General features: G+C 46.8%; 2 protein-coding genes across 2 annotated transcripts in view; one reads left to right on the top strand and one right to left on the bottom strand.

Annotated features, from left to right (window-relative positions):
- slc25a21 (solute carrier family 25 member 21) overlaps positions 1–19,948 on the top strand; it is a 119,862-nt gene that overhangs the window by 69,976 nt on the left and 29,938 nt on the right. The window contains exon 4 of the mRNA XM_079527730.1: positions 10,556–10,604. Coding sequence (XP_079383856.1) covers positions 10,556–10,604 — 49 coding nt within the window. The remainder of the gene's footprint in view (positions 1–10,555; positions 10,605–19,948) is intronic.
- LOC306942623 (integrator complex subunit 2-like) lies at positions 1,128–4,925 on the bottom strand (the record flags this gene model as incomplete). Its single annotated transcript, XM_079528631.1, has 1 exon — positions 1,128–4,925. The coding sequence occupies one exon, from the start codon at positions 4,923–4,925 to the stop codon at positions 1,128–1,130; it is 3,798 nt and encodes a 1,265-aa protein (XP_079384757.1).

Here is a 19,948-nt window from a genome sequence, read left to right as displayed (position 1 = left end):
TGGAGCTCGTTACTTTGTATTGATAACGAGCACCTTATCGAGCCGGGTTTTTATCGAGGCCACTATCAAGCAGTTTCTATTATTTTGTGGAAAGACAGGAGACGACAATACATTCTGAACAGAACCATGCAGTATCTTTTACTACGGCCTTCAAATACAGTAGCCTACTTTGGTAACACTTTAGAATAACTATCCGTTATAACTAGTTAATAGATCATTCACAAACTGTTATTTAATGAGTTATTAATACACTGTTAGACCGACATGTTAGATTTATTTCTTGATCACTTCTTGTCTTGATTGATTGTTTAAACATGATGTCATGGGCCGATATGCTCGATAACTCGATAACCGGGTACTCAATAAGCTTGTTATCGGGTTTTTTCGGGTATCGGGTTTCGAGCTACATCTCTAATTATAATACTTGACCGTATAAGCCATGATACAATGATTCATTGGTTAATTGAATTGAATCGTCTAATTGACTAGGAGTATGCCGTTTATCTGTCTGCCTTCATCTAGATTCTAGAAAACCAGTTGTGGAGTTGCTATGGCACTATACTATGTACAAAAAACAATGCATGCCTTGGGAAATCACCTGGACGAGTGCGCATAGTTGGTGCGCATCAGTGAGATGTGAGGGCAGGAACCTCTAGTTATTGTTATAAAGCACTGAGTATGTACGAGTTCTTTACTATTAGGTGCTCCAAGGCATGACCTTGTGTATGTCCCTGGAACATCATGTGGCAGCCAAGTGCATGGACTTTATGTTTTCTTTATTCATGCCCTCCGTGACGTCATGTTGCAGCCAAGGCTATGGACTTTGTGCTGGTTACACGTGAATGGAACTGTCTGGGAGTTGAACCCTTTCCCAGGAGTATGAATCTGACCAATGCACCTTTCCTGCCTTGTGAATCTGACCAATGCACCTTTCCTGCCTTGTGAATCTGACCAATGCATATTTCCTGCCTATGTGTTACTGATGGAGACTGGGGCTGAATGAAGGTGTTGTGTATTAAATGGAGACATGGGGCTGAATGAAGGTGTTGTGTATTAAATGGAAACTGGAGCTGAATGAAGGTGTTCTGTATTAAATGGAGACTGGAGCTGAATGAAGGTGTTCTGTATTAAATGGAGGCAGACTGCAGCTGAATGAAGGTATTCTCCACACAGTAGCAGAGCTTGACGTCTGGGTCTGCTCTCTCAGGCTCCTTAGTTGTTCTCTGGGGTCCACTTTGTAGCTTTAAACAGGCTCCTCCCCCTGGAAACAAAACCTCCTTAGGGGGAGGGTCCTTCAGATGCTGCAGTCGTTTGACGATGGGGTCCATTCCCCCAGCCCCCCAGGCGTCCATGCCCCCGGCCCCTCTGGATGCCACAACGGAGGCACACACCTGGGCCAGCTGCCCCAGCAGAGTCATGGCATCATTGTAGAGCGGCGGGAAGGCCTGGCAGAATGCCACCAGGCATGGCAGGGTTGGCATGAAGAAGGCGAGGCGCTTGGCCCGGGGGAGCCTGGTGAGCAGCGTGCCCATGCCGCCGATGGCCTTCCGGGCCAGGCTCAAGGACTTGGGGAGGGCATAGTGCCTGCACAGATGTGACAGCAGCTGGATGCCAAAGACCTGCTTCTCCAAGTCGGGCTGGAGCAGCAGCTCCGGGATGAAGTCCAGGCAGATGTGGACGGAAGGGATGCCCCCGATGGTCAGAGGCAGCAGCGCAGGAGGGTAGCCCTGGAAGTGCACCAGCTTGGCCACGTTGGGGTCGGCCAAGAACATCTGGTGCAGCAGACGGCAGACGAGACACTGGACCTCACGCAGGTCACTGAGCAGACCTCCTTCTGTATCCATTTCACCACCACCACCCACCTCCTCCTCACTCTTCCTCCGGCCCGTTTGCCCGACTCCTTTACCACCCACCTCCACCTTCTCCTCACTCCTCCTCTGGCCTGTTAGCCTGACTCCCGGTGCGTTGGGCTTCCCAGGAAGAGGAGTCATGCTCTGGAGAAGGTTCTCAGAGTTTCCGGCAGCTGCTAGCTGCTCCTGCTCCTGGGAGGTGGGGAGACACACCTCCAACAGCAGCTGCACTGCCGCACTGTCCTGCACGGCCAGGAGGGCGTTCCTGAGGTGCTCCTCCTCACTGGTGGTCTCCTCGGACATGTCGGGCTGTCCGCTCAGGCCCAGATGGGAGACCGCGGTCTGACTCTGCCTCTCCTTCAGGTGGCAGCGCAGGTATGCCCTGGAGGCCAGCAGGAAGCCGTTCAACACGTGCAGGGTGATGTCCATGAGGGGAGGACACCGGTAGACCCGCTGGTCGACGTGCAGCACCGCCAGAGGGTTCAGCACCAGGTCCTTCTGACCATACGTCTGTCGGTGCCCGGTGGCGGACGGCTGCAATGCGTTGACCGTCATCACCCACAGCCTGCAGGGCATGACGGTGCTGAGGGCGAGCCACAGCTTCCTGAGGGCGTGCAGGACACGTCGCGGCACCGCAGGCTCCAGCAGTAGGCTCATGCCGTCGGTCAGGGCCTCGGCATAGGGCGTCAGCTCGCTGGGCGACATCAGCGCCAGCTGGTCCAGGATGCCAAGGAGCCTACGAGTGCCGGACGGCAGCTCCCGGAAAGCCTGGCAGAGCCGGCTCTGGGTGTGTCCGTCAGTCAGCATGGTGCTCCTGAGCAGGGGCAGGGTGCCCGTCACCTCCTCCTGGAACATCCAGGCCTCGGCCACACACAGGTGGGGGTAGTTGGAGAGCAGGAGGCGCAGCAGGGCTGAGTGGAGAACTCCCAGCTCCTGCTGTAGCTGGTGGGCCTGGGTCACCAGGTACTGGATAGGAATCTGATCCATGAGGGCGGCAGAGTAGCATCGTGGCTTCCTCTGCGTGGAGGCCACGGTCAGCAGGTTCTCCTCGTAGGCGAGGACGTAGTAGAGGAGGAGGAGCTGGGCGGTGAGGCTGTAGGCCTCCTTGCCCCTCTGCTGGAAGACGTCAAGTAACTCCTGCTCCGTGATAGGCTGGTCTGCGGCCTGGGGGGCCGGTGTCAGGGCGGAGTGGATGTAGGCGTCGATGAGGGGCAGCAGCTGTGGGTGGAGAGGGGTGGTGGTCTCACACAGCTGCCGGTAGAGCCAGTCCTTGATGGAGACGCTGTGCGCGGTGAAGGCCTGACCGCGGAGCAGCTGGTAGACGCAGTGCACGGGCAGGAAGCCCTTCATGTCGCCACTCAGGCGTTTCGTCACCGCGACCGTGGCGGCGAGGCCGGTCACAGCCTGCTCAGTGAACATGTCCTCCTGGGTGAAGATGCTCTTCATCTTGGTCAGAGCGCCGGGCTTTAGGGCCATCGTCACCCCCAGGGTGGAGCACACCAACTCCACGACGGAGGCGAGCTGGTTGCTGTGGAAGTACATGGCGACAAGTAGCAGCATCTCCCTGAAGGAGGCCGACGCGCCCTCAGTGCTCGTAGCAACGTGTTCCCTGAAGGACGACGCGCCCTCAGCGCTCGCAGCAACGTGTTCCCTGAAGGAGGCCGACGCAGCAAAGTGTTCCTCCTCTTTAACCACCCGGCTCAGCCACGTCGCTACGAGCTGCTCTCGCTCGGCAGTGCCGAGCAGCGCGGGGCACGCCAGCAGCATGCACAGAGACAGAGATGCCAGGCGGGTGCCAGCGGGTGTGGCCGGGGGTCGGCTGGTCACCAGCCAGAGGAGCTGCCCCACCTCCTCGTCTGTGGGCCTGAACCCGGCGATGCCCATCAGGGCAGTGTACAGGCGGAGCAGAGAGCTGGCCTTGACCACCTGATCCTCCCCGAGTCGGTCTGCTGAGCCCGGGGACACGCTCTCCTCCATGCCGCTGTCGCTGGGCACATGGGCGGAGCCTGGCAGGAGCTCCACCAGCTCGAGCAGCAGCTGTGTGCGCATCTGCCCCAGCACCTCTCCCCTCCTCCCAGCCTCCTGCCCCTTGTGCACCAGCATGCTGAGGCAGGCACGCCCCTTTGCGTCTGTGCCCAGCAGAAGGCTGCTGACGTAGGAGACCAGAGGACTGACAGCCTCCGCGACGCCACCTGCAGTGCTCTGCGCGTAGTCCAGAGTCAGAGCGACGCCCAGACCTGGCAGGTGGCACTTCTCCATCGCCATGGCACGGACGTCGAGGGTCTGCGACGGGTTCATCCGACACAGGCGTCTCAGAGCTTTGGCTCTGCGCCGCTGCCCGGCGCTCTCCTCGTCCGGCCGCTCTCCTCCGCTCCTGACCAGAGCCCTGCAGACCCGCGAGAAGCTGTCTGGGACGTTGGCGACCAGCCGGCACAGGAACCAGTCGCCGCTGGGTACGTGAAGCAACGCCAGCGCCACGTCCACGACGGGCAGCAAGGAGGGCAGCTCTGCTTGCAGGACGCAGAGTACGTGGGCCACCTCCTCCGCGTAAACGCTGCTTTTGAATAGTTCCGACGACGTGAAGGGAAACTCTTCGTTTGCAGCAGCCTCGATGTTCATGACAGCCAACAGTTCGCGAAGTGTCAGGCGGAGTCGCCGGAGAGGGTCGCTGTGTTCGAACTCGAAGGCAAGGCTGTGTTGGACGCTCCTCTCTGCGTTAGAGCCTTGTTGGCGCTGAGACACTAAGAGGTTCCTCTCTCCATTAGGGCCTTCTGCCTTGGCTCTGAGCTGCAGCTCCTTGCGTGCATCCTGCTCCAGAGCACGGAAGTCCACGGACAACAAGGCTACGATTGAATTGACGGCCTCCACTCCGGACAACATGCAGAGGATTCTCTTCCTGTCCTCGGCCCAGGCGAGGCTCAGGTCGGCCGGGGCGCAGAGAGCCATTCTGACCAGACAGGGCAGGAGCGGCCGTAGCTCTGGGCCGCTTAAAGCAGCAAGCCGTGATACGTCGACTCGGTGCATGGCTTCAAATGCGGTTGGGATAACGGACCACGTGCCTGCACCGTGTGACATCTTAGCAAGATGACAGAGTAGCTTGTTTAGCTGGAAGGCTAAAGTTCACAATCACCTTTGCTAAAGGTTAATTCGAGCAAATCACAACAGCGCGAGCGTACCATCAGAGATGATATATAGAGATATAAAGAGATGTGAGCTGCCTTATGAGTGAACCATCAATAGAGATGTGAGCTGCCTTATGAGTGAACCATCAATAGAGATGTGAGCTGCTTTATGAGTGAACCATCAACAGAGATGTGAGCTGCTATATGAGTGTATCTCTGTCTCTTTGTCTTGACATCTGCAACACCTTATATGGTCAGAGCAGAGCTCTGGTCTGAGGTCACAAGCAACACAACGAGACATACATGATTCAAATATGCCATGACATCATATATGTCCATATATGGAGATCCATCCAGAATGTGGGTTCTGGACAACCACCAATCCTCTAACTTCCCATCCAGCATCGGTTGGATGGTTCTCAAGAGATGTGGTTGACACATGGACGGACAGACTGACAGACAAGCACGCATTTGAGCATTTAGGGCAAAACTATTCTATAACTGTGGCTCAAGGGTAGAGTCACCGCTTGTGAACCGGAAGGTGAGTTCAATCCTGTGCTCCCCAGAGTTAGGGTCGAAGTGTCAATAAGCAAGACTCTGAACCCCTGATTGCTGCTGGTGTGTGCAGGTTGGTGCCTTGCATGGTTTCCTCCTAACCTGACTCCACCACATGGGGGCGGTATTGAGTTCACAAGTTCACAATACAGCCTCCATCTGGGATTGCGCAGGGATTGGTGTTGAACAGTCCCGTGCCCGGGACGAACCAATTGCCTGTTGCAATTGTATTTCCTAGCACCTTTAAAATTGCAAACACGTCTTCTATTCTTGAAAGCAAGCGAAGACACGACCTACACATCCAACACGATAGTGAAGGGCTTTTGGGCTACAGAGATCCCAGATGGGAAGTACGTTGTGAAACATCATCAGTCTTATATCTACACACCTTCTGAGGAGGACAGTCTTATATCTACACACCTTCTGAGGAGCACAGCTTTTCCCTGCAGGACTGCGAGAGAACAGGGACTTCTGGGTGCTCAGACGGAGCAGAGCCTCCGTTAGGAGACATCTGTGGCTCCCCGACGCCCCCAGGTGGAAGGTCTTATGCAGAACCTTTGAGCTTCGGAGCCTACAAAAGGTCCAGAACCTCCCTGACCTCAAGGAGGTAGACCTCAGTGTGACCCAAGAACAAAAATCACACCCGTGTGAAGTGAGGGGCGCTCTTATCATCATACATCATCATACATCATGTCATTCTGGCCAATCACAATTTGCATCCTCACTTTTGTCTTCAATGTTTGTGTTTACACAAACCCTCAACGCTGGCCATTCATTGTCAATGGCATTCAATGTTTGTGGTTACACAAACCCTCAACGCTGGCCATTCATTGTCAATGGCATTCAATGTTTGTGGTTACACAAGCCCTCAAAGCTGGCCATTCATTGTCAATGGCATTCAATGTTTGTGGTTACACAAACCCTCAAAGCTGGCCATTCATTGTCAATGGCATTCAGTTTGTGTTAACACAATGTTTGTGTTTATACAAACCCTCAAAGCTGGACATAGGATCTTGAGATGGGATCCCTTGCTCAGACTACACTGGGCTTCATTGTGATCTCAACTACACACCTGCAAAGTTCTTTCACTGCAACTTGCATATTTATGACGCTATTGTGTCAGACAGACAGACAGACAGACAGACAGACAGACATGTAAACACCTGGCAATGTACTGAAAACCACTTCTGTGGTAGTTCCTGCTACAATAGGTGTCTACAGGAGTAGGACCACATTTTGTCATGATGAACGTTGAAACACACACACACACACACACACACACACACACACACACACACACACACACACACACACACACACAGACAGACAGACAGACAGACAGACAGACTCACAAAGTTAAAACAATCATGCTGAGGCGGCTGGTAAGTACAGTATGGTCTTGAAAGAGCTTATCAACGCAGGAACGAGTATTTACTTGGTTCATTTACACTTTGCCACTCGTCTCTGTGTATCTAGACTTCAGGAATATTGCCCTTGGTGGTTAATCACCCCGTGTTACCCCGTTTTACTTTATTTTTCCCAATCTAAAATTATGAGAGGAACAGCATACTCTAGCCATAAGAACATGAGATTCAGTACCCCTTTTAGCTACACTGGCAGTAGTGATTAATTGATGATAAACGTTCCCTAATGTTACTGTGTGCCAGAGTCAAGTCTGCAGAGACAAAAGGAATCCAATCGTTGTTTTGTTTGTCTTCTTTCTGTGTGTTTGGTTTCCCACTTATCGTCCAGATGCACATTTTCTGAGGGGATGGCGATTGCAGAAGCTCTCCATTTTCCCAGACTCTCTCTCTGTCTGTCTCTCTCTCTCTCTCTCTCTCTCTCTCTCTCTCTCTCTCTGTCTGTCTGTCTCTCTCTCTCTCTCTCTCTCTCTCTCTCTCTCTCTCTCTCTCTCTCTCTCTCTCTCTCTGTCTTTCTCTGGTCTCTGCTCCTTCCCTCTCCTGTGGGTCACCTGTTGGAGCGTGTTTTCTTATTCTCCCAGCATCCTTGTGTTTGTTCAGGCTCAGCAAGCAGGCAGGCAGACAGGCAGGTTTGGCTTCATCACGTAATCAGATTAGCTGAGGAGAGATCTAATGTGGTCAGGTTTCACGACAGGTCTATTCATAGGAACACCTGAAAAAGACGTGTCTGTCAATCTCTCAGAACCCCCGTGTTTACTCTCTCACTGCCGTTTTAAAAGCCTTTGTTGGGTCCATCTTTAAGCCCTTTCAGAAGGACTTTCAATATGTTTAGTTTTTACTAAGAGCTACCGAATTAGGATTAGGATTCCAAAAACAAATCCAAATCTACCAATTGGAGATTGAGATGCCACTGTAGATAGATGGAATTTCCTCAGTGGTGTTTCACATGATAATTGTCCCTGGAACCTCCCTTCCCAACAGAGGAGACACTTTTTTTATAGACATGATGTTTAATTGAGCAAATTAGAGAGAGGCCGTATTTCACGGCAGCTGTGTACACATGGTGGAATCTGTGAGGGAAACCCCATTAAAGCGATGGCAGAGAGGATACAGTGAGAATCCTGCGTTAGCCGGCCTGATTGAGTCTCGAGTGTTTCCGAAGCCAAAACCAGTGGCTTTTCACCCAGATGCACGTAGTTAGTGCGTGTGTGAAACCACGTCGGGTCCCTCACTGATCACTCAGGCTCTATTGACCATCCAGCTGTTAGCATATAAATGATGAACTGGCTTTACATGGATAATACGCTGAGTGGATTGGGTCCCTTCATCACTTTGAAAAGCAGAGAATTAGTGGAGTTGTTATGAGAGGAAGTCTCATTGGGCCTCCTTTATTCATATCCGCTTGCATGCAGACGCACCACAGAGCTCAGAAAACACTGGATTATTTATTAGGCTGGTTGGGATTTGAATTAACCAGGGGCGATAATTACAGTGATGACAAGGGTTCTCACTCAGACTCTTGGTTTTCGTTGGCGGTCTTTCAAAACCGTTGGAGAAAAAAAGAAAGAAAGAAAGAAAAGAAATAACACAACCAACAGCATTCAAAAGGGCGTAATTAGAAGTCATACACATTTTCAGTGATCAAGCCACTGTAGCCAGGACACATTTCCCCATGGTTTGGGTTGTTGCTATCAGATCCTCAAGACCTGATATGCAAGGTGGTCAGGTTGTCTCAATGCAAACCACACCCATTGATTCAATGTAAAGAAATGGAGAGAACACATGTGTGATAAAGTAATTTAGTTGTTTCTTTGTTAGATGCAATGCGAGAGTGCAGACTTACAGACTATCCAACAGTTGTGCCCTAAAGCACAGTTAGACAATACATTATTGGGGTCCATGTATATGCTTTTTATAAATCAACACGTTAAAACATACAGCTAGCTGCATATCAACATAATTCGGAATCTGAAATTAAAGGGACACTTCACCCTTTTTGCAAAAAAATATATGTTAATGACGTTTAGAAGATTTAGAACACTTTACTGGGGGTCTTTATGTGTGTAATATGTGGTTTTAGATATTTTAGATTTTAGCAGTGAGCCCAGTGTCTCTGATGTCATGGACACTGGGCTCATTTCCTTCCTGGACTACAATTCAAACAATGCTCTGGTGCACTGCACCTCCTTGTGGATAGGGGAGGGCTGTCTTACTGAGACAACATGTAGTCCAGGAAGTAAGTGAGCCCAGTGTCTATGACATCAGAGACACTGGGCTCACTGCTAAAATCTAAAATATCTAAAACCACATATTACACACATAAAGACCCCCAGGAAAGTGTTCTAAATCTTCTAAATGTCATTAACATATCTTTTTTTGCAAAAAGGGTGAAGTGTCCCTTTAAGAGTTGTACAATATCAGAAAATCGGATATCGGAGGGAAAAAAGCTGAGTCTAAATGACTTTTACTGAGTCTAAATTCATTTTAATCATATCCTCAAAATTAAGAGAAACATATGCCTAAATAATACCTACCTGAGATAACTGAAAAGGAATGTGTCCTGATAATTCTGATATTCTAGGTTTCCAACTGGTAATGCCAAAGATCTCCCAAAGTAGATCTTATATCCAAAAAAACAATGACCTTAGCTGGGCAAAAAATACATATTATGTATTTTTTCAAAAAATACATATTATGCATTTTTTCAAAAAATACATATGCATTTTTTCAAAAAATACATATGTATTTTTTCCTTAGATTGGATACCAACAACTGAACAATAGATCTTTTCAAGAATGAGTGTGTGATCAATAACATCAAATACTGCCATAAAGTCATAATCATAATAGCAGTGGTTCCCAAACCATTTAGCTCAAGACCCAAACGCGAAATGAGATGTTTGCCAGGGACCCAAACTAGCGAAAATAGCAGATACACAAGCTCGCAACACGCTGCTTCGCACCTCGTATAGCCACCTTGTAGATGTGCTACTGTATGTATTTATTTTTTAATACATTTTTCATAAATGTAGGAAACAAAAAAGGGGGTGTTAAAAATGCGACCCATAACAATTAGTCCCACTGAACTACTGCTCTATAGGATGCTCAACATGGCATCCATTGTTGGTTATTGTGTCCATGAAGGAGCACGTACACATACGTACACATTTTGAAGTTGCTTTCTTACTGTTGTAGCATTTCATTTTAAAAACAAAAAGCTTTTTTTGCTCAAGTAGCTCATGCACCTGTTCCTGGGAAATATATTGTACATTGACCTTTTTCTTTCTCCATCCACCAGCCACCTTGGCAGCCTGGGAGAGCCTGGGAGAAGGTCCCAACTTTACTTACAGAAAAAAAAAATTAAACTCAATTCGATTTCAACCACTTTTTGCTGGTGCAAAAGAGCAGTTAAAACCAGTTTTGACACATCTCCGTCACTGTCTCTGTCCTCCACATGCGACCTGAACTACTCCTAATATCACATACAGCATTGGCACAACTTAAGAAAGAATCACTTCAAACCTTTATTGTAGCCACATACTTGGCATGTTTAAACGGTGCATGTACAGTAAGTGCTCTTTACTAACCTTGCTTTTTGTTTGTTCTAGGCCTGGTGGAGATCCTCCTAATGCACCCACTAGATGTGGTGAAGACAAGGTATGTATCCTCAGATACCCCCACGGTTGGGAAGATTGTTGTTTAAATGTTATGCATTACAGATTACCCATTCATCTGCTACTGGTCAAAGTAACCTAGTTACAGTACCTTTGATACATATTTATTGCTTTCTAAATCAATCAATCAGTTTTAACTACATGAAAGCAGGCAATGTTCTAGTTTAGTGTAGTGAAACACATAATGACAGAAGCACGCAGTTGTTTACTGTCAAGAATATTTTACTCAAGGTTCTTCAATATCAGAGAAGCATCATGTTTTGATTTTAGACCAAATACCAAAAAAGACAGGTGTACCTTGTGTACTTTTTGGTATTTGATTAAAATATATAGTTATCTAAATTACTGCTACCGGCCTTGAAGTCTTTGCTGCCTGCATACACACAACACAACCCTGACCTTTACCCATGAGATGCTTCTTTCTATCGAAATATATTCAAGTTCAACACTTCGATTAGAAACTGTAATTGAATTACAGCATTTGTCTTTGTAACTGTAACAACAAATTAGTTACACATATATTGCAATATTATCCGTTACTTCCCAAACTGTCTATCATGAATTGGTCTTAATTTGCTCTGTACTGCAAGTGATCTGTCATCATGTAATACATGTCAGAATGTACTGTTGTTGGGACATTTTTGCGACGTACGACTAAGTTTAAATCAGGCCTTACTTCATAGTTGATATGTCTCTGTATCAACGCCACCAAGACAGATTCCTCTACATTGATTATACTTGGCAAATTCAATGTTCTGATTGCATTTCCCATTCATACATTAACTCCTCAGTCGTAGACTTGAACTTATAAGTCTGGCATTCTAAAAAGCAAAATCTTTTTCCAGTCCACATCTGCCTTGAATCCTCTCGGTGGGCGCAGTAATGGCACTTGGGCATATATATTGGAGTTCTTTGCATACCAGCTCTTTTCCCCCCCCTGCTTCAGTGGGCCTGGCCTGACCAGCTCTGCATTCTCCAGGCAAGGACGGCACCAATGCCAAGAGCCTTAACCATTTTGTGGAAAATGAAATGCATCATTTACTCATTCATTTCACGGACAATGTTAAAGTAATACACATTTTAATGTTTGCAAATCGCTCATATTATTTCATTTAATCCCATTCATCTTTTGTTGCATGGCCTGTGGTTCTTATAAAAAAGAAAAAAGGGAAAAGAAAAAGATGAGAAAAGGAAGAATGAATCAGCCACTGAGCTTGCTCTCTGAGATCCGCATAATATAATATATATTATATATATATATATATATATATATATATATATATATATATATATTATATATATATATATAAAAATGTATTTATTTATTTTGGGTGGGGGGGGGGGGGGGGGGGGGGGGCATTTTCGTCCTCTGCCTCGCTCCCCGTCCTTCCTCTTGTTATGGCAGAGTGGCAGCCTGTTGGGGTGCAGAGGGTGATCAGGACCATCACACCACAGCTCCTCAGTCAGCCATAAACAGGTCGTGGGCCACTACTAAAGCTTTATAGTCTTTCACAGGCCCAGCCAAGACCTCTGGCTCACTTCTTAGCACCCCCACCCACCCCCCCTCTCACTACTTGTCAGTAAATTGTGCTGCTTTTTTGTCATTTACGGCAGCAGTTTCTTGGTAAATAAACCGCTAGGGTTAGGGGCTAGGGTGCCTTAAAAAAATGGCTGCACTTTGAAGGCCCATGCCACCACCAGAAGAGAGCGGGCGGAAACGCGGGGGATAAAAGCCAAAGTGGGCGAGCGGAGCCGTATTAGTCGATACTCGATACTTTGAAGGCCTCACGGCGTGATTGATGGTCATGCGTAGAAGGTATGAGGGTTTATTACAGGTATGGCCGGAGCCCCACGCTTGTCCATCTGCAAGCAGGGTGAGGGTTAAAAGTGCACACACTATTTTCTTTGTAATCTCTTCCCTAAAAGTGGTAAAAGCTCCACTTAAACTGGACAGGTTTATCTGTTTGTTTTTCTGTTTGTGTCTCCACGTGTTTACGTTAATGGGTGTTCATCGGTGGGGAATGGGCAGGCACAAATTGATTCCTTGCGCTCTTGACTTAGGCGCTTGTCAAGTTTAATTTTTTTCTCTTTTTTGATAAATGGAAGGAACAGAATAGTCTTCACAGTTGTATCTTTTTGAACAGGGACTCATAGTCATGGCCAGTAGCGTGGTACGTTTATTGGACTGGCCTTTGTTGAACCATAGTAGGCTGCTGGCGACTAAAGGACACGTACCCGTGCATGCGCGCGTGCACACACACACACACACACACACGCACGCACGCACGCACGCACGCGCGCGCGTGCGCGCGCACACACACACACACACACACACACACACACACACACACACATACACTGACACACACACAGACACACACATTACACAGACACACATAACACAGATGTGCACATAAACATGCAGTCACTCGTCTCGTCGTCTGCGTACACACAAGTTTACTCGTTTAACATCCACACACATGAGTTTATAGACCAAGCATACACAGCAGCTAGCTAATTGGGCCACTGAGAGAGGGAGCTGAAATCCATTAGCATGAACCTTGGAGTCAACTGGCTGATAGAATCAGGCCCAGACACACCTCACTCTCCTCTCTCTATATTTCTCTCTCTCACACATACACATGCTGGGCTCACTCTCTCTCACCCCCTCTCTTTCTTCTACCGCGCTCTCTCTCTCTCTCCCCCCCTAATTTGCCCTCTCTCTGTCTTTCTCCTTCTCGCTCTCAGCTCTGGGTTCTTAGGCATGGCTCTTATTAGCCCTGGCTCCTGCTTTAATGTCCACTGGTCCAAATTGGACTGGGACTGGAGTAAATTTACTTTTTTCCACCAAGCACAATATCAAAGGCATTCTCTTTTTTTCCACTCTTTCGGAAGGTAACCCTGACAAAATGTGAACCTGGGAGTTGATGTTTACTTATTTTCCAAATGAGGGGTCTATCGTGTGAGTGCACAGAGAGAGGTGGAGCCTGGAGGGAGCAGTGGTGACTTATAAGTGCTGGATGAAGATTAGAAGCTTCAGTACACAGGAAAAACCTCCGTGATAATTGAACTCAGAAGAGTTGGAACCTAATGGACCAATAAGGGTCTAGTTGTTAAATTAAAACACCAAGGATTGTACAGTGTAGACCAGGGGTACTCACACTACCAAAAATATAATCATCCCTTTGCTGAAAATAGTTGAAACATACAGTAGTAGTAGTTTAAACAGTTTAAACTAGTGATGGGAGATTAATCGGCAAACACATCGGTATCGGCCGATATTGGCCTTAAAAGGATATATCGGTAATCGGTATCGGTAAAATAATATATCGGCTTTAGCAGATATTTTATTTTATAATTATTATGTTGAAAAAAAGAATAAAAAAGCCTGAAAAAGGCTTTTGTTATGATGAAGGCTGCAAATTATATCAATGTTTTCTGTGGAAGCTTTCAAAACAGTCAACAACATTTTTTAGAGTTTATAAGCCTTTTTCAGAATGGCAAAAATTATTACATTTTCTTAATACAGAATGAGATCATATCGACATCGGTAATATCAGTTATCAGCCATAACAGCAATTAATTATATCGGATATCGATATCGGCCAAAATGTCTCATCGGTACATCCCTAGTTTAAACATTTACCTGAGGGTGTTTGGAATCATTCATGGAATCTCATTCAGTCTTCATTCGGCAGTGAATGCTGGACCCTGAAGCCAGCCCTGCAGAAGTCTCTTGACGGGTGCTACACCAGAATGCTGCGTGCAGTACGCAGTACTTAACATCAGCAAGAGTGTACATGTTACTAACAAGACTCTGTATGAGGGAATACCAAGGAATATATGTGTGTGTGTGTGTGTGTGTGTGTGTGTGTGTGTGTGTGTGTGTGTGTGTGTGTGTGTGTGTGTGTGTGTGTGTGTGTGTGTGTGTGTGTGTGTGTGTGTGTGTGTGTGTGTGTGTGTGTGTGTGTGTGTGTGTGTGTGTGTGTGTGTGTGTGTGTACAGAGATGACAGAGGCACAACAACGCCGTGTTGGACACTGTCGGTGTCGAGCCGAGATATTTGAAGGTAGGGACAAAGTGGACAGGGGTGCAGATCAAATAGGAAAGGTGGTGGGTCAGGTCCATCGCAGTTATCTTCAGGCCGAGCTTTTTGGTCTCCTCGAACACACTGAGGGCCTCACTGAGCTGATTGGCAGTCTCACAATTAAAGAGTACTGGAGCGGCAACACAGCCCTACCTGACCCCGCTGTTTATGGGGAACCACTCTTGTCCATTTACACGTACACAGCTTTCTGCACCCTGATACAGCTGCTTAAAGAGTGTGATGATTTTTTTTTTGTACTCTAAGACTAAAGGCCCAAACCAATGATTTGCCATGCAACTCCTTGCAACCAAACGTTTGCGAGTAGTTGCATGAAATGAAACTATTATCCACAATCGCAGTTGCAAGGAGTTGCATTGGTGCGGTTTGGGCCTTAAGACTAAAAGACTATGGTTTTTGCTATTTAGTCGACTAAGACTAGACTAAGGCTAAACAATTTCATATTACTAAATAGGACTAAAACTATGTTATGTGTGTTATTCAAAAGACTAAGACTAAATCAGATTTTTGCTGTCTGCACTTTGCACTTTCTTCGTCGACTATTTAAATAATGCTAGGTGTGTTGTTTACTTTTTCTCTAGTCACTTCCTACTTCTTTTAGCACTCAAATCCCTTGAGTACTTGGCCTGTTTGATAAATATTCATGACACTTACGTTGAACTTGTACTTCTGTAAATCGCTCTGAGAGCATCTGCTAAATGCTAACATTGTAATTGTATTTGACCCAAAACTAATTGTTCAGCCGAGGATTGGGAACGTGTCTTCTGCCTTTGCCTTTTCAGTGTCCCTCGCGGTGCAGTGTGTTTACTCCCCGGCCATGCCGTGACCTCTGTGCCTCACCTCTATTAACAACCACATCCATCTCGCATCTGAAAGACTATGGGGCAACGCACCTTTCATCAACATGACTTACAACTTCTTTCATCGCTATCTAAACTCCCATAAATATATGCTGTGCATGTACATTTTGAGATCATGGTATCCAAGCAGGGCAGTGTAACACACTTCAACTTCAAGTTTATTGTCACATCACAAGTTTACAGCGGTAAATTAGTGGGTGAAGTTATTTTCCGTACAAGCGCCAGTGATTTGCAGTTATAATATACAATAGATAAATAATATATACAATAGAGAAATAAACAGAGGAAAAAGACAGATAACAGGACAACAATATCAAATACACAGTAGGCTACATAATGTGCGTGTTCAATAAAAAAAATAAGGCAGACTACCTGTATTACAGACTATATAGTACAAGATGAAGATGTCACTTAGCAGAATATATCAGCAATGGTATGTACTGCTATTAGTATACATAAAGTGACTGTCGTATCTGAACGATATAGAGAGAAATGAGCTCTCTAAAACAGCAGCCTCACGGCTTCTGGGCACATGCATGGCTCAGGCCATGATCAGCTGTACTCTGTACTTTGAAAATAAATCTGGACTCCGAAACCTTCATTCATCTGCCTGCGTTTCTTCATCTGACAATTTGACAAGGTTTTCACAGTCTACAGTTTGTTTTAGAGAGCTCATTTCTCTCTATAGTTTAGTGGTGTCTCTGTTCGTTCAGATACGACATAGTGGTGTCCATGTGTCTGTCCAAACACGTCCTGTTGGTCAGGCCTACTAGTTTAGATGTGAAACAATTTAGTCTGTCTAGTTTAACATTATTAGTTAAATTAATGAAATGTGGTTCCAATATACGACATGACCCTATGAGAGAAAATTAATACTGTACTGTATACATGGTTTAGAATTTAGTTATTGGGGTATATTTATCACGCATTGAAACAAAGGTTTCAACTTGCTTCATGGGGAACGAAATACACACTAGTATTGTAAGAACTCCGTAACAACTCCGGCCACTGTAATTTTGTCTTTCGGAATCCTTCCTATAGAAGGTTTGTACATGACACGTGGCAATTTGTGGAAGCTAATTCAACACTTTCAACTCATCGTGAGCCACACCAGATAAGGGCATCAACCAAAACAACTCAAACCCAAATGTAGTATATTTCACACAAAGTAAACAGTTAATTGCCCTTGCCGCTGACCTACCTCCATGGGGTATAGGGCAGGAATGTGGGGGTGAGGATGCAGGGGGTGGTTACTGAGACTGGCAGAGAGGGAGTAGAGAGAGAGAGAGAGAGAGAGAGAGAGAGAGAGACAGTGGGCCCAGGAGTTACAACATTTCATTAACCTGGAAACCACCTAGTTACATGGTTCATGGGCTGGTCTCAGCTCACTTGGAGGTAACAAAGGGTGTCGGGGCGGCACTTTGGGCAGGGGGGCTGTGCGCTCGGGGCATTCCATCTGACTCTGATCATGTCCCCTCCCCTCTCTCTCTCATTAGAGAGGTAGCAGGCAGCCACAGAGCCCTCGCATTTCCCCCTGCACGTCCAGATCCAGTTACGCAGAGGGCTCCGCCCTTATATGCGTGTGCATTCAGTCGCCATGAAACTAAGCCCTTCACAGACACACAAATAGTCGACTCAACTTTTTTCCAAATAAATGTGCGCACAATCGCGCCGACATGTAGCCACACATTTCCGTGCCCACGCGATTCATCTAAAGATCCTTACCATCATTCATTTCACTTCCTCCATCCACAGGCACAAGCCACAAGACAGTCGCTGCCACCATCGTTCCATATGGTGTCACCATGTTCCCTCACACTCTAATGAGACAAACCCAACATAGGCTAGTCTTCTCTGTCTGGATACGGCCACACCCTCACTTTCTTCTCTCTCTCTCTCTCTCTCTCTCTCTCTCTCGCGCTCTCTCTTTCTCTCTCTATTCCTTGCAAATTCACTCACCCTCTCTCTATTTTCTTCTCAGATATGCACTCTTTCATCAACTTTCAAGCTCCTCCCTCTCTGCACTGACAGCCTCCTTCTCCACCTACTCCTTATTCCTCATCCATTAAGCATTCTGCGCTGGGCAACATTAGCAATTCAGCCACCATCTTGGAAGCCACTTTGTTGCTCATAACAATGACGCTACCTTTAGCATTCTAAGCGTAACTATTTAATGATAACGATCGCACATATGCGTCATTACAGCTCGTATCACCGTTTCCGATCTTTTTTATTTGCCACGCGATTATGTAATGTTTAGTTTTATATCCCTGTTCTACATTTGTAGTGGAGCAATTGCGTTACGTTGTGTAATTGCACGAATTGTATTGTATGACATGGCTGTCAGACGCATTGTAAACCACTAAGCCTTGCCAGCAGCCTGTCCCAAGACTCAGGGGCTGATTGGAAAAACCTGGGGGATTCGGCCCTCACTACTCTCACAGCGGTAGCCATGACGACCATCTGCCTCCATATGACCACAGCATGCATGAAAGCGTGTCCTTCTTGGGGAGGCTTGGAAAGTGATCTTTGACTGGGGCTTTGACAGATGATGATCCTGTTCCATCCCGTCGGGGCAGACGGGTGGCAGTGCTTTAAGGATGGCCCCCGAAGGCTCTTCTCCTGCCCCTCTCTCTCCCTCTTCCCCAGTTTTAACTCTCGCCCCCGACTGTTTGGTGAACCCCGGTGCACTTGTGGAGGAATCCCTGACACAGCTTTCAAACAGCAGGGCACAAAGCTTACAGAGCCTGATAGCTGATCTGGCCTTGTAAAGGAGCAGGCAGGTCAGTGGTTGTCAGGTCGTCATGTCAGCTCCTAATCCCCATAACTACACCCCCCCCCCCCCCCACACACACACACACACACACACACACACACACACACACACACACACACACACACACACACACACACACACACACACACACACACACAGAGACTATAGGCAAGAGGCTCACAGTGTGGACTCCAGGAAAATATCATCGCTGTCGGGCAGAAAGCCAGCCATAAAAAACAATCCATATTTAAACATACTTTGTTTCCCCCTTAAATTAATGCCCTACTACTCAGTACTTTTGGAACATTTTGAAACTGCTAGTGGTTAAGTTCATCTGAGGGTTTTATAAATATTCTACCGATGAAAAGTATTATCAAGAGCTTTTGGACAGCAGTTTTGGACATACAAGGTTTCCACTGAGCAGACAGCGATGGGGAAGCCTGTGTAACGGAGTCTGACAGTGTGGTGAGCGAGCAGCAATGCAGTTAAGACTAAATGAGTTGAGTCTGGGCCAAGATCAAGGCTGGGTCTAATTGAGTCAAGACCAGAGCAGGATACCCCGGATTATTCGACTAGATTCCAGGCATACAGTAACTTAATAGAGATAAATGTCATAATAGCTACTAAAGACACCAAATAGACAAAATATAGCTAGGCTATGATTAAAAGGTATCACATAATAAAAGATTATAGGTACATAAAATAATCTTCAGTCTGCAGAGACAAGCTGAGGACTTGAGAATATGAAAATGATGAAAATGATGATGATGATGATTATTATTGTGACCGTAGGTTGATGCGCTTATCTGGTGTGGCTCACAATGAGTTGAAAGTGTTGAATTAGCTTCCCACAAATTGCCACGTGTCATGTACAAACACCCACACACACCAACACACTTTTGCCCATTCATATCCATCACTAATAATGCTGTCAATCTGTGTTTCACAGTTTTAAGCCAAAACTAAGTTTCACTTGTTCAATAATATACTAGGTTACACAGGAAAATGGAGCTAGACTTTGATAGATGGACAGAGGAACTGGGAGGCATAGTGTATTGTAGAAGGTTCTGAGGTATATGGACCGGCCGCAGTGTGTACAGTATCCTAAACCCGGGAGTCTTCCCATATCAAATGAGCTTTTTAGTAGCTTTCAAGGATGTGCAGGAGTGGCCTCCCTGACTCCTGCTGTTCTCCCTGCCACAGCACGTTACAGCCTGGTATTAAATAGGTCCGGTCCAGGTAGGTGTCATAGCCCGAATGCATCAAGTTACCCGTGTTTAAATGGAGGAGGGGAAAAAAACATCCCAGTGAGCTGAAATGGCCCATTTTAAAGAAGCAGTAAGAGGATTGATGAAAACGTATTTGTGTCCGTCCACTATAGCCTCCGTGCAGATGCTTTGTGGAGACATCTTCCAACATCCTGCACATTCCCCTCCTCCTATAATGTATTACTTTTTCTCAGGGGGCTTGGCCTTCTAGACGCAGGGGGTGGACAGGACAAGACAGTTCAGTGTTGTAATATAGACTCTCAGGTTTCTCTGTTGGAAACACGCAGGGCAGATGTCTTCTTGTCTGGAGCGGCCAGTG

The sequence above is a fragment of the Electrona antarctica genome (assembly GCF_951216825.1).
Source record: "Electrona antarctica genome assembly, chromosome: 18".
Classification (NCBI taxonomy): domain Eukaryota; kingdom Metazoa; phylum Chordata; class Actinopteri; order Myctophiformes; family Myctophidae; genus Electrona; species Electrona antarctica.
Note: the sequence above shows the minus strand (reverse complement) of the source record. Positions and strands in the feature narration are given on the sequence as shown.